The sequence below is a fragment of the Theobroma cacao genome, chromosome 2 (assembly GCF_000208745.1).
Source record: "Theobroma cacao cultivar B97-61/B2 chromosome 2, Criollo_cocoa_genome_V2, whole genome shotgun sequence".
Classification (NCBI taxonomy): Eukaryota; Viridiplantae; Streptophyta; class Magnoliopsida; order Malvales; family Malvaceae; genus Theobroma; species Theobroma cacao.
This window is the reverse complement of record NC_030851.1, coordinates 39,200,490-39,215,595: the sequence shown is the minus strand read 5'-3', so window position 1 is coordinate 39,215,595 and position 15,106 is coordinate 39,200,490. Positions and strand designations below refer to the sequence as shown.

The window sequence follows — 15,106 nt, the reverse complement described above, 5'->3', positions numbered from 1 at the left end:
GAAGTAAAATAAAAGTTATTTATTTATCTTTTGCAAAGAATTGGTACAACAAATTTATATGCATTTATTTTTTTTTTCTCAACCAATCAAGAATTTTCATTAAAATAAAAAATATTTATTTTTTTAAATCTAAAATTCTAAATTAGGTAGGTATGGTCATTAATTTTTTTGAAACATATAAACGTTCATTTAGTTGATCAACACAAATAAATCAAGACATAACTTTATTATTGGGTACCTTATTTACTCAATACGAATAAGTAAGATTAAGGTATTTTATAATTGAGGTCGGGTAGTTATTTTAGAGTATCCATTATCCGAACTCGATTATAAATAATAAATTTTTTTTGCTATTAAATTTTTAATTATATATATTTTTGTTTATAAATTTATCTTTACTAAAATTCATTAACTTGTTATAAATATGATTTTAGACTTTAATTTTTTTTTTGTGAAATAACTATAATTTATTAATTGAATTTTCATTAATAATACATATAAAAATTTATTTTAATTAGATATTTAACAAGTTTAAGTATTTAAAAGATATTGTCTAAGATATTCAAGAATGAATTTAGATAATAATTCAAATAATTTATTTAAATATTTATAAAATTCACATATTTTATTAAAGAATTGAATTCGAATTAAGATATTTCGAAAATAACATATTGTCTTACCTACCATAGACATTTTGTGGAAGAAAATAAAGAAAAAGTTGTATAGACCTAACTTTTAAGATAAACGAGGTACTTAAAAGGTATCTTATCTTATCAAAAGAAGAAAGAAAAAAAAAAGAAAAGATAACTTAACGGTACCCTAGCCACATGTTATCATAACTGCTTGACTTGACTTGATGGTTTTAGTTTCACTCATATATTTTATATAAAGTAATTATTTATTTTAACTATTGTATTTAATAAACATAATTAAAATTGTAAGGAGAAAAAAAGAAAAGATCTCCGCCGTCAGCAGGAAGTGTGTGACGGTCAGGGGTTCCGTACAGCCACTGAAGATATTAGCATCTATAGGCCTATATTGGCAGGAACCTATCTAGGAGAAAAAAGAAGGAGAAGTGAAGAAAAAAAGAAGAAGAGAAAATAAATAGAAAATTGTGGAGTACCGACAGCAGACAGTAACGACTGGACAGATATGCCAACCAATGCGAAGTCGACAGCACATTCTTAAAAAAACCACTCCGGTTTTTACCGAAACCTCAAACCCACTTTCCCTAAAACCGCTTTTATTTCTGGATTTCGGGGTTGGGTTGTTTTTAGTTGTTGGTTTGGTTTGGTGCCCTGGATTTTTCCCTACTCTATATATGTGTGCATGCTTTCACAGACAGACTTCACATTTAGCAAACTAGAGGAAGAGGGAAAAAGAAGAGGAAAGGGAATTCCTAGTTGGGTATTTTACTTGATCTTCCTACCTCCTTTTTCCAGTTTCAGAGTCTTTGTTTTTGCTTATTTCGGGGTTCACTTGGGTTTTTGCCTTTTCTTCAAGAAGAAAGGAAAGACAGAGAGAGAGAGAGAGAGATGGGGAGAGGTAGGGTTCAGTTGAAGAGGATAGAGAACAAGATCAACAGGCAAGTTACTTTTTCCAAAAGGAGAGCTGGGTTGTTGAAGAAAGCTCATGAGATCTCTGTCTTGTGCGATGCTGAGGTCGCTTTGATTGTCTTCTCTCACAAAGGGAAGCTCTTTGAATACTCCAGTGATTCCTGGTAACCATTTTCTTTTATTCTGGGTTTTTTCTTTCCCCTTCCTTTGGCCTGTTTCTGTTCTGCTTGTTAGTTTTTCTTTTAAGGCCTTTTTTTCACCCTTCAGTTTGGTGCAAACATCTTTCTTCTTCTTCTTCTCTACAAACTCTACCCAATTTATGTTCCTGTACAGGTTTCCCCTTCAAAGAAAAGAAAGACATAACATTCTTTTTCTATAGTTTTTGCATACTACTTTCCAAGATATATTCAGACCGAAAAGACATAAGATTAAACTAGGAATACACCGAGTCCTTTTCATTGTTCTTGTTCATAAGAGTCAACGAGCTGAAAATAGATATAAAACATGGTTTTTAGCTGTTCCCTGGATTTCATGCAAAGCTCACAGGCAAAAATTAAGGCATCTAACAGTTTAGCTAAAAGAAGGCCTTTAATAATATAACATGACCATATCAGTATTAGAAGTGTTTCAGGGACCCTGAACTAGCAAAAGAAGGGAAACCTTTGGGGGAAGTTTGGTCACATCTGGCATACCAAGTTATTGACCAGCGGAACAACAAGGAATTTGCTTCTTTATTTCTTTATTTTCTTCTCAGTATTTGGTTTTAGTCCGACGGTCTAACTTTCTCAAGTAGGAGGAAATACAATAATGTCTGCTTTTGCCATCTTAAAAGAAAGGTAAAAGCCATCCCTAAGTAACATTTATATTTTCTTCAAAAGAAACCTAAAGTATGCATATATTTGTCTTTTTTCTTTTTAGATTTTTTTTCTCTCGGAAAAAGGGTTAATTTGTCTTGCAATTAATAAATCAACTGAAGAACTTGCACCTTCTTGAGATCTTCTCTCCTTTTGCTACTTAATTTATTTCTTTTCTTTTTCGGTTCATCTTCTCTTCTCCAGCCCTTGGAACCTAGACCTCTGGCCTTGTAGAACTCTGATCCAGGACCTCCAAAGTCCAAACTTTAACAAGCCAAAAAGAGGGTATCTTTTTGGTAATTTGAAAAGAAAAGAGGCATTTTGCACCTTTTTTGGGAGGGGGACAAAGTGAGGGGTTTACACTTGATATCTCTAGATTCCTTCGTAGAGGAGAATCCCAGGACTGACTGGAAAAATGTAGCTTGATATCTGCCTAAACTAGAGAAAGTGGTATGAAAATATTATACTATATCTCAATGATCTGCTTTTCTTAAGTTTATCTATAGTCTTTTTGTTTAATATATACATGTAATTTAATATTTGTAAAATTAACATTGAAACTTATATTTATAAAGTAGTGTGTCTAGTTAATTATACTCAACTTAGTTAATTGTCAAATTTCAGAAGTATTAAATATAGTTTCTTTTATTATGTTAGTTCAGTTCTTATAGTGATTGAAACTAATAATATTCAGTATTTAATTTTTCTAGTTTTCTAAATATTAAGTATTTTGATGTCAATAAATCTTCTTTTTCATCGAGCAAAAAAAAAAATATATATGTTAGGGTTTTTGATCTTTGAATAAAATCTTCCAAATACAATAAACAGTTTATAATGTTGACATTTGAGCAATCAGCAAAGCTTTCTTTTTTTCTTACACTTTCTTGTATATTTATTCCAATGCATTAAAAAAGAACACAAAAATGATGAAATAATTTGTTTTAAATGGTTTATGAATTGCCTTTAAGCTGGGGAGCTATGATAAGGATTCTTTTAAAATTTTTATATCTGTGATTTTTCTTCATATATTTTATTTTATTAATAAATTATTAATTTTAAATATAAAATTTGAAGTATATATGAGTAAAATTTTTAAATATTTAATCAGATTTTAATTTAATAGAGAGAAGATAAAAGCTCAACTAATTTAATTATCCTCAATGAAAATAGGAATTATGATGGAATTGGGAGTCCATAACCAATTAAAATTCAAATTACAATATATATATATATATTCATTCTCTTTGTAGTAGGGTTTCTGTTTCTTTGGGATAAATAAAGCTCAATTATAAAAGAAAAAACTTTTGAAAAATAATAAAACTTGATATGGTTTTAATTAAGCCCAAAAAAAATGCCAACCAATATATATATATATATATATATATATATATCTATATATATGTATCCATGAATTTAAATATAAGCTTGTGCACTGTCAAATAAAACTTTTACCTATCAAACTTATTTATATTCACTAGGTGATACATAAAGCAATTTAATTGATGAAAAAGAAGGAAAAGATCATATCATTACAAGCACCCGAGCATTTGGCTCATTGATTAGTGCATGATCTTCTGCCTAAAGAGCAGAGTTCGAATCCCCCTCTCCCAATTATAAAAAAAAAAAGATCACATCATTACAAATTGAAGGTTACAAGCATGAAACTGGATAGTGTAAGAGTTAATTTTGTTGGGGGGTCTGATTTTTCTTTTTGCAAGGCTAAATCCTAGATTTTTGTGATCAAAAGAGCAATATTGACCTTTCTTTTTTATGATGCGAGGGTTTAAAGAATTTCTGTGCAGTGGCATATAATTCTCATTACATTGCAAACCAAATTGCTCAACCCATGCTGTGAAGCACCATTACCAAGGACTAAGTTATCCTGACTCAGTTCAGTGATACTCGATTAAACACGATTTGACCTCTGATTTTTTAAGTTTCCTTTTTTGAGTCTTTCAGTTTTGAAAAAAGAGTTATTTTTTTAATATTTTATATAATTTTTCAATCTTCCCTTCACCATATGGACATGATTGTAATTTATATAGCTCAATCTTGCTGAAATCCCAGCCTTAATTTGTACTGAAAATGAGATGTTATATCTTTAACAAAGATAGTAAAACTCACTGGGAGTTGACTTCAGTGCTTGGATTTGCTTCCATGCTTTAATTGGGTAGAGTCCTTTAATTCCCATTAAAGGAAAAAAAAATAGATAGAAAGAAAGAAAGAACAAAGAGGTTTGCTTCCATGGTTTTTAGTTAATGTCAAATATTAAGCTTTGATGCTAATAAGAATATAGCTGCATGTAACAATGCAAGCATAAAATATTTATGGTACAAATCGATTGCGTTAAAAGGCAATGAAAAATATATTTTATTCAAATAAAAAGAACTGGTACATATGAACGTACACACGTATTGTATTTGAAATTCACATATGTTGGTGAATTAGCATATATAAACTTTAAGGTTGGACGTGAGACAACAATCCCTATGTAAAAATTATGACTAATGAAGGCATTTATGAATGTTAAGTTAATGTAATTATAGTCAGTGACTGGAAATTAATTAGTTAGTCATGCAACTGTTTGTGTAGTATTGATTTTAACTGTTGCACATGGATTTGGAAACTCCTTTGTATGGTCGATCGTTCATACTCCTCCATTGGGAAACTACTTTGCTGACTCTCTTGCCAAGGGAGTGAGGCGTGATCATCCTTTCATTCTGCTCTCTTAATCTTTTGGTTTCTGCCCTGTAATTTTTCTCCTTCTGCTGGTTTTGTGTTCTATCTGTGATTGATCCTGCTTCTCCCTTCTGAGCTCGATTCTGTTTTGCTCTTGTGATTTCCTTTTCTTTTTCTCCTGCCATGGGCTCGCTGGGTGGTGCTTTCTGGCTCCTTTGTTCTTGATTTGCTTTCTTTTGGTGGCTGACCCTCCTGCTTTTTGTCATCTTTGTCTCTCAAGCGGGTTTGCTTCTTGGTTTCTGCTGGTGCCTGCCGTTTCTCAGCTGTTGAGATGTGGTTTTTTTTTTCTTTTTCTTTTTTTCCTTCCTGGGTTGTTTCTGGAACGACTGGTTTTCTGATCTTTCTCCTTTGATCAGACTTTGATTACTTTGATTCTCTTTAATAAATTCTTCTGATCTTTACCATTCAAAAAAAAAAAACTGTTGCACATGGCTTTGATTGATGTTTTTCTTTTGACAAATCATCAGTAGCTAATTATTGATCGTGTACTGTAATGTTGATGTTGCTTTAAGAGTGAATCTTGGTGATCTTCTCTTGCATCAACAGAAAAATATAAAGCAAAAAAAAAAAAGAGAGAATTTGTCTACTTGGTTGCATATTATGGCATGAAAAATAGTCCATTTAAATGGGTTTTTTTAATAAAAAAAATATATAAAAGATAATAAAGCTAGAACAAGTTTTACTAGAGGAGATACTGAAAAGTATGGTCCTTGATGCTAACTTTTCCTTCCTGCAACAGCATGGAGAAGATACTTGAACGCTATGAAAGGTACTCTTATGCTGAAAGACAGCTTGTCGCTACTCAGCCAGGATCTCAGGTACACCTTTCACGTCTGTTTAGTTTTGGCAGTTCTCAGTATAATTTTTTATACAGTGTCTAATAGCATTTTGACAACAAAAAAAGGATTGGGGTTGGTGAGTACATTTACAGCATTTAAATGGTAGCTGTCTCTGTAACTCCTGATTACTTTCATAGGTGTTGATTTCTGGTACAATAATAAATGAACATGAAGCTTTAAATTAAAGTTATTGTTTTGGAAGTAGGTCAATTAACCATTAGCATTGCTAATTCATTGCATTGACAACCTGACAACCTGCCTCGCTACTGTGCAGGGGAACTGGTCCATGGAGTATAACAGACTTAAGGCTAAGGTTGAGCTCTTGCAGAAAAATCACAGGTACCTACTTAAAACTGATTGCATGGTTGCTTTTTTTTTGAGAGGCAAAGTTAAGTTAGCATATCATAAGAGGGGTTTACAGAAAGAACCCTTCTATGGGTGACAAGCAGGGAGCTGCAATGGGTGGTGTTCCCCGACAGTAGGTGCCCTGCGTATACAAAAGATGGGTCATACCTATCCTGGTTGCATTTAGGATCAGACTTGACAATTTTCTGTTTGACATCGACCCAGTGCTGATTCTTACCTAAATACAAACTCATCCCAATGCAACCAAGTTTACTGTACAAAACAGTAGTCCCTATATAAAAGTTAAACTTTACACCATATGCACAGTAGCTATACACTTTCAGCCTATGCTTTCTTGGTTGCTTAATATGCACATTATCAAAGAGAGACAATGTCCTTCTTCAAAATTGCAGCTTGTGTTTAGAATTTCTTTTAGCGTATGCTTAATTAGTTGGTTGAATCTTTAAATCTGTCCAGGCACTACATGGGAGAAGATTTAGACTTTTTGAGTCTCAAGGAGCTGCAGAATTTGGAGCAGCAGCTTGATACTGCTCTTAAACACATTCGATCTAAAAAAGTATGCTTAACAGTTGTCCTTTTTTCCAGTCATAGTAGTATAATTACAGTTGTTTCTTTTCGGTTTTAGTGACGAAATTTGTGGCTCTTGCAGAACCAACTCATGTATGAGTCTATATCTGAGCTTCAGAGAAAGGTAAGGACTCTCAGAACATCACTTGCTTGCCAACATGGAGAGATCCATTACAAAAACTCTCAATCGTGTTCATATGTAATCTCTAATCATGTTTATGACAGGAGAAGGCAATACAGGAGCAAAACACCATGCTAGCAAAGCAGGTGAATTACCCTTTTCATGTTCATGATTTCATTATTATTATTATTATTATTTGCTTAATCAATCCATTTTATTTATAGATAATAGCTAAACAGCTTCACAACTCATAAGTATGAGTTGGAAAATACACGTTTCTGAAAAATGAAAACGCCTAATAATCCAATATATGAGAATATAAAGACCCTGTTAAACTTTCCTTAACTGGAAACATATCCTTAGATAAATTACAAGATACTCACCAAAACACACAACTAAAAGGCCACAATGAACCTATTATGTGGTGTATGGTGATGTTTCAGGCGTGTAAGTTCTATATCACTGGACCTATCTGGTTTAGTCGTGGTGTGCATATTCTGATCCTTTGAGACCAGTTACTATCAATAAAATGATAATTGAGCAAAAAAAAAAAAAGGACCACAATGACAAGTACACCTATTCAACATACCAACTCAGTAATTGATTTACCTCCTTTACCTTAAGTAACTTATTGAAGACTGTTCCTTCCTTCTTCTACATCAAATCATTTTTAAGAGCTTGAGTGTGAAATGTCATCGTCCATCAAGTGAAACACATAACGATAAAGTAGTCTGTCTTTGCATGTAGATCAAGGAGAAGGAGAAGACTGTTGCGCAGCAGTCTCAGTGGGGGCAGCAAGGCCATGGCCTCAACACATCACCCTTTCTGCTGCCACAGCCACATCCTTGTTTGAATATTAGGTAAACATCTCTTTAAGCCATTTGATACTAGTGCAGCATCACTCTTTAAAAGTTTCATAAACATAGATTTTGTTCCATTCTTACAAATGTTACTAAGATATGAATTTGAATGATAGTGGACCTCCGCTCTATAAATTCATATCCCTTTTATTTGGAAGACTTTTTGTTTGACTAAACTGGTCATCTCAACGCTAAATCTACATTCTATTTCAGAGAATGTAACCATCTCTTGGCTGTAACGAGCAGTCTAGGTCATAGGATAAATGATATATTTTTAACATGATGGAAAAATTGAGAACAATCATCGGTGATGTTATGTTTGTGCATAACTTTAGAGAAGTTTTTGCTCTTATATGCTCTTTTACTAAAATTTGAGATTGATGGGGTTGAAACGATTCATGCGTGGCAGTAATTTTGACCCGAATTTTGATATTTTGTTTAGAAAGTGCCAAGCTATGGGATGCAGTCCGGTGTTTGATGACTTTTTTCAGTCTGATATTAGGATTTTTCATATCAAGTGTTCTTACTTGTATCAATTGAAAACATTCTATTTCAGAGTCTACAACCATTCTCCTTAGTATGGGGCTATATACTTAATTTTTATTTTAACTGAAAGGGTAGAAGAAGGTTATTTTTTTTCTTAGCAAATCAAATATTTCATTAATAGTGAATATAATTACAATTACTACTCAAAGAGAGAGCAGTAGCACCGACTGTTAAACAGATTAAAACAAGATGACTCTTGTCAAAAAAAGTCCCCACATCATAAAACAGAAAATAAGTAGAGGAAGGCTATTAGTTTATGATTCACCCAACAAAAGTAGAATATGGTTGTTTTGTAACTCTAAACTGTGTTTGTCTCTGATAATTTTGGAAAATGTAGGTTGTCTGCAAAGTGGGTATAACTTGGGTAAAAAATTGATTTACTTACTGGTTTTAATTTCTACTTATACCATGCAGTGGAACATACCAGGAAGAAGCACCAGAGATGAGGAGGAATGAACTTGAGCTTACCCTTGAACCTATCTATTCGTGCAATCTGGGATGCTTTGCTGCATGAATTGTAGTACGATATAAGAATGCTTGTTGTTGCCCGCCGCTAAAGAATATGGACATAGATGCATTATGGTTAAACAAAAAAAAAAAAAAAAGAAAAAGCATGAGAAGGATAAATTGTTTGAAACTCATGCGTTTTATGTCTGTTTGATTTGACATATCTATTCTGATGATAAGTATATATTTGGATCTTGGATTTCTCATATATTTTAAATCCAGTTGTTGCCTTTGTTGTTCCATTTCATAACAAGACTTTCCATTGCAGCTATAGAGTTAATGGACTGATATATAGTGAGTACACATTAAAAGTATATCAAACAAGAGCTTATCACAAGGAAATTTGTCTGTCAATTTTTTCTTTCTTTAATAATAATAATAATAAAGAATAAGCATATGCTTCTTGCAATGGTACATACAACCTGTAGTTCTTTCTCATCAATTTTGAACAAGGGGAAAACTTTTAATAAACTAATTCCAAAATCATCTGTTCATGATCTTCGATCGGCTTTTGGATGTCTCATGTGTAATCCAATGTTGTCAAGCTGCTTCATGAAATTCCATCACCTAGAAAATCAATACATAATCAGTCAGATGCTCCAAGAAAATGCCAATACAATGAATGAGCTGTGAAATGAGATAATCTTCAAAACATAATATGATGGAAAACTTGGTAATTGAACCCAATCAGGACATGAAACTTCAGACCAAAATATGGCACTAGAAGCATAGAATCCTCATCACAACTTAAATTGTTCACCTATCACATGAAGAGCTGATAGCTCCTGTTTAGCCGTTTGCTTCTTGATGTTTGAAGAATGACATGTTGGATTAGTTCTTGATGGTTTTATGCATGATAATTTGACAGTTTGGTTTACATAGCTAATAGTTGTCAGGACTCAGAACAACTGTTAAATCTTAAGGAAAAAGGATCAAAGCGTATAAGAAATAAATTACCATGCCACAGATTGGACAGTTTTCTGATCTCTCCATCCACTCATATATGCAACCAAGGTGGTAACTATGGGAACATCGAAGAACTATCCTTGGGTTGTCAGGGATGTACTCTGCAATAAAAAAGAATGGGAGAAATTAACAGAGGGTAGTGAATCCAAGTAGGCCAATATACTTTAAAGCCACATTTACTTGATTTATAAGCTGGTTGCGAATCAGCAATCTTATCCAAATTAATGTCAGATTTCATAATTAGGGTGAAAAAGACAAATGCATTCTTAAAGCTAGTCAAGAATATGTTACTAGATTCAAAAAGTTTTACCTTCAAGACATGTGGGACAAACATCATCTTCCGATTCTTCACAGGCACGAGCAACTTCAGCTTCAGATTTCTCAGATGAGAACTTCAATTGTGGCTCTGAACAGCATGCTGTTGATATCCCTTCGCATTTAAGCTCAGCTGATTCGTTTCCTTTACTAGCATGTTCCAGGTCAATTACTTGGTTATTCTTGTGTTCTCTAACTTGTCCATCCTGTTGCTGACTGGGGCGTGTGGCATCAGCAGCAAAATGCAAGGGTCTTGGAGGAGTTGTGGCAGTGTCAAGCTGTATATCGTCGGATGCAACATCAAAACTCAAAGGGGATGCCACTTGAGCAGTTGAAACGGGGGCATCCGATTGCCCATTGCCGAATAGTTCTGTATGCTGCTTAACAATTTCACAAGTCAGGAGACTAACGATGCCTTATAGCAAATTGCTCGTATCAGAAACCAATTGTGCATAAATCATATCCAAGTTTAAGTAGTAATGCTAATTCCTTTCGAGGCCACCAAGGCTAATATAAAATTCTGCTTCTTATGTTCTCGTTCATGGTTACTTACTGGTACCAGTTAACTTAAAAGAAAAAAACACTCAAGCATACTCAATATCACCTCATATTACCACCATGCCTATGCAGAGAACATCACCCCTCTATCCACCCCAAATTTGGCAAGAACATCTCGGTTATGGTTACTTATCATGAGAATCAAGCTACATTTACCTACTGGTCGAAATGTTTTCATGGTACCTAGGTAATAATGGTCAAGGAAAAGACATCAAGAAAGTTACAGTCATGGTAACCGCATCGAAAGATTGCATTGATACTTGCTAGAAACAATAATCAAGCAAGCTAAAAAAGACATAGAGATCAGAATACGAATGGCCTGCTTTCCTCCATTGAACAAGGGAGAGCACATTGAATTTGACATTATACCTTGCGCACTAAGGTACGGATGATGCGTTTGAGACTGCTACGAATATGAGAAGTTGGAATCTCGTCTTCATGATCCCTGATGTGGATACAACAACAGATAATTGCCATGCTAAAGCTTTAGTTTCTACTTCAATTTCAACCTGAAAAAGAATCACTATTACAACTTGATTAGAGAAAAAAAATGGAATGCATCCCTAGCAATTCTGTCAATAATGGCATATAATTAATTAAGTTGATTAAAAACAATATAGGAATGAAAACCGAGTCGTCTATTTTTTTACTAAGTCAAAGGTTTTATTAAGCAACTCAAAAGTTATAAAGCTAGAATAAAGAACCGTTATGATACAAAAAAGATTAACATATTAACATAACCGTAATGATAAATCTTCACACATTTAATACGAAAAAAAATCTGAAATTAAACTGATCTAACTAGTACGAGGTCTTCAAATAGGCAGCAATTGAAAAGAGATCATCAATAACTTATTTAACAATATATGATCATTAAAAAAAAACCATCTTCGTCAATAAGATCGAAGGAAACTTAACCAACAAAAATGAAAAAACTCTATAATGAAATCCCATCCTCTTTCATTATACTATGATATTGCAATAGAAAATTATGTAAAATGAAAATCCAATACCTTGAAATCCAAGATACAGTTTAAAACAAAGGAAAAGAGTGATCAACTGGAAATTACTACTGATATTTGATAATTACCCAACAACTTGGTACATTCAAAGAAGAAAACAACAAAGGTAATTAGACCCTAAGCAGGGATTTAACTGTTAATAATAATATAAAAGAAGAAGAAGATGATGTTGTCGTTCAACTTGGACTAAGAGGAAAACAAAGGATTCCAAAGAGGAGCACTTTTTTTTGGCGTAAGATAAAACGAAGGGTTTTCGTATCCTAAGCTGCGCAGGACTCTTCGTCGATAAAAGTACTGAATTGACGACGACTTTTTATGGGACGCAGGAAACGTCTTTTCTTTTCGCCTGCTTTGATGACGTGGACACTGTGGTGGAACCTTCCTTCCTTAATTTACTTACAAAATTTACGAAATTAATTGTAGTTTTACTTGATAAATTTTTAAATAAAAAATAGTAATTAGACTAATTCTATCCAATTATAAACTCTTAATTACCTACCATGATTGTGGAATTTATATAGATTGCATTACATATCAAACTCTCGTGACTATATAATTTTAAAAACTAATTATACTATATGATTTTTTTTAATTTTTATATAAAAAAAGGTAAATGATGAAAATATCGATTGAATGAAATTTTTATATATATATTTTAAAATTGTAAGTGCCAGAAATAAGTTAATAAGTATTTGACATTATAACTTTTACAACTTTCTTAGACACACTAGTGTAAAATTAAAAATAAAATATAAAAGAAATTTCTTGAGTTGACTTTTTTGTTTTTAGGTCCAAAGGCCCAACTCATAAGAGGCTAGGTGATCTACTAAAAGTAACAATATGAGAGGGGCAAATGGATAAAAATAAAATGAGAGAGAATGTCAAATCAAACTAAATAAAGAGATAAAAGGGCTCAAACCCACTATATACAGTAAGTTCCTTCCATGAATAACATGAAGAATTTTGGTTAAATTATATAATTAGTTTTTGTATTTTATGAATTTAATTTTTATATAATAATTTATAAAATTTAAGTTTTAATATTTTTTAAAATCGATCATGTCAGTCATTAATAATATTAAATTTTTATGTTTGTGACATTAAATATGATGATCTGTTAATAACAACGAGACATTTTTTTTATCTATTTCACAACACTTTTTTCATTGCTTTAAATTACGAAGTACAAAAATTTAATTTTTCTCTATCTCATAATACTCTTTCCCTAAATCCTAAAAACCTATTCATATTTTTGGTTTGTTTATTTTCCAATCATGTTTAAAACCATTATAATTTCATATTTACACTTATAAAATCAATGTCAATAACTGATTGCGTCATATCAACACTATTATTACATCATTATTAAAATATCATATCCACGTCATTATATTTAATATCACATCAATAAAAAAAAATTACGTTTGCACAATCAAACACCGTAAAGATAACAAAAAACTTTTAACACATTAAACTAACAGTGTCATTTTTAAAAAGTACAAAGATTCAATTTTTATAAATTATTATAAACAGGCTAAATCTATCATTTTGATGAAATACAGAAACTAATTATATTATTTTACTTAAGAAATTTTTTCGTCTTTGATACTAAACTCTTGAAATTTTAATAAAATTACTCCATCTACGTTTTCAACTTTTTTACACATGACACTTTGAGATCACTTATAGACCAACACGGGGATCCAAAGTAAAAAGTCTGGCACAGTAAACATCTATTGCTGGCGGCCTGATGGTCAAAGTTGAGGGATCGATCATGAGACTAAGTCCAATTACAATGTTATTAGATTCATATCTATGGAGTACTTTTTACCGAACAATCTCGATGTCTTCAGAATGATGACGTTCAATTATTAACGTAAGATATTAACAGATAATTATTCTATACACAAATCGAGAGTCAAAGTGATAAAGGACAGTAGGTGGAGAAATGTTAACTGATAGAATTGGCGACAAGGTGAGAGACATGGGGGGGTGATTAAAGTGGTAAAAATCCTTTTATGGAAATGACAAATTAAAGTTAGGGAAAATTTTGGAAAGGACCTCTCACCTATTTGACCTTACTTTTAACAGAGTAATGCAGCAAGAAAGATGTTCTTTGTTTGTTCTTTCTAAATCATCAGAACCCTTTTGTTTTTTTGTTTTTTTTTTTGTGGGCAAATTAGCATTGTAGGGTTGAGCAGTTGACCCTTTTCTGCTTTTGCTAATCATGTTGTTTCGAAGAACTTCTAACACAGTGTTTTACTTTGTGTGTTAATTATATGTTATTCTCAAAATGATGAGCTGGTAGCTTTCGATTCACGTTAAATAAAGCCATCATAAAGAAAAACAAAATGAAAATCTTTACAGGGTTCTAGTATGGTCATATTCACACCCTAAACCATCAATATTAATCTTGGAATGATCATTACAGGAGAGAGGTGACAGTACTAAACTAGGAAGGAATGAGCCATAATTACCATTATATCTCACCTAATGGGAGTAGAATTTTCATCAGCACATATGTCACTATATATAAGGCTGATGATGATTGTGGAAATTTTGTTTTTTGAACATTTTTTCAAGTATTGCGTGTTGTCTCGCATTGTTCTTGATTCGTTGTAAGTATTAGCTTATTTGTCTTTTGCATGATAAGGGTATAATGAGAGGCGATCGAGAGGTGAATCTGCATAGTTAATGTCGACCCAGAAACAGTGATGATAAGCAGAAACTAATTACACATGCTGTCAATCAATCTAATTCTGGTGCACATGATGCTAGGCCATGGGCTGCTGCCATTTCCTTGTCACAACCTCAAAACATGCTCTTTCAGACTTGTTGTGGGAGGATTTCAACAGAGGCTGCTATAATTTGTTTGCTAGATTTATTATTATAATAATATTCATGAAACATAGTCCCTGAAAAACAAAAAAATTGGGCTCAATTTTCAACCGCACAACTAAAATAGGCAGACAAGAAACATGGTATAGAAGAAGAGATAGCGCTGCAGATAAGTTAAAAAGATATGTTGGAAGCGATGGAGAAAGATTGGAACAGTTGTTGAAGTACTAGATACTATGACAGGAACCTGTACCATAAGAGCTGCAAACCTGAAGTGGGAGGTTCAATGCCTTTCATGGCCTTTTAATTTGATTCTATCTTTGGCCCTGGCCCTCTTAAAAAAAGTTGAAAGACCAGTTCATAATATGATCATGACATAGTGCCTTGCATTCTTGCAATTACCCATAGAATAAGAGAATTTGGATATTAACTGGAAAGGCAATGCAAAGCAA

At 32.6% G+C, this 15,106-nt stretch overlaps 2 protein-coding genes across 3 annotated transcripts; one reads left to right on the top strand and one right to left on the bottom strand.

The window, feature by feature from the left end:
- Positions 1,295–9,197, top strand: LOC18610206 (truncated transcription factor CAULIFLOWER A). Of its 2 annotated transcripts, XM_007045734.2 has the most exons (8): positions 1,303–1,720; positions 5,889–5,967; positions 6,263–6,327; positions 6,811–6,910; positions 7,004–7,045; positions 7,147–7,188; positions 7,790–7,902; positions 8,863–9,197. In XM_007045734.2, the coding sequence occupies exons 1-8, from the start codon at positions 1,536–1,538 to the stop codon at positions 8,960–8,962; spliced, it is 726 nt and encodes a 241-aa protein (XP_007045796.2). In that variant the 5' UTR covers positions 1,303–1,535; the 3' UTR covers positions 8,963–9,197. The 2 variants fall into 2 exon arrangements, with proteins under 2 accessions (XP_017969958.1, XP_007045796.2); XM_018114469.1 differs by lacking the exon at positions 7,790–7,902 and having other exon boundaries at positions 1,295–1,720.
- Positions 9,296–12,064, bottom strand: LOC18610205 (E3 ubiquitin-protein ligase At3g02290). Its single transcript, XM_018114470.1, has 5 exons — positions 11,808–12,064; positions 11,164–11,303; positions 10,232–10,613; positions 9,913–10,022; positions 9,296–9,522 (listed from the first exon to the last, which is right to left on the bottom strand). Exons 2-5 carry the CDS (start codon positions 11,269–11,271, stop codon positions 9,496–9,498), a joined length of 627 nt encoding a protein of 208 aa, XP_017969959.1. The 5' UTR covers positions 11,272–11,303; positions 11,808–12,064; the 3' UTR covers positions 9,296–9,495.

What these genes read in the sequence shown, in the direction of transcription:
- LOC18610206 (XM_007045734.2), top strand. Translation starts at nt 1,536, where the DNA reads ATGGGGAGAGGTAGGGTTCAGTTGAAGAGGATAGAGAACAAGATCAAC. An exon ending in GAATACTCCAGTGATTCCTG is followed by an intron (nt 1,721 to 5,888) that starts GTAACCATTTTC and finishes TTCCTGCAACAG; the next exon opens with CATGGAGAAGATACTTGAAC. An exon ending in CTCTTGCAGAAAAATCACAG is followed by an intron (nt 6,328 to 6,810) that starts GTACCTACTTAA and finishes AAATCTGTCCAG; the next exon opens with GCACTACATGGGAGAAGATT.
- LOC18610205 (XM_018114470.1), bottom strand. Translation starts at nt 11,271, where the DNA reads ATGGCAATTATCTGTTGTTGTATCCACATCAGGGATCATGAAGACGAG. An exon ending in TTGTCCCACATGTCTTGAAG is followed by an intron (nt 10,023 to 10,231) that starts GTAAAACTTTTT and finishes TTTTTATTGCAG; the next exon opens with AGTACATCCCTGACAACCCA. An exon ending in ACTGTCCAATCTGTGGCATG is followed by an intron (nt 9,523 to 9,912) that starts GTAATTTATTTC and finishes TTGATTTTCTAG; the next exon opens with GTGATGGAATTTCATGAAGC.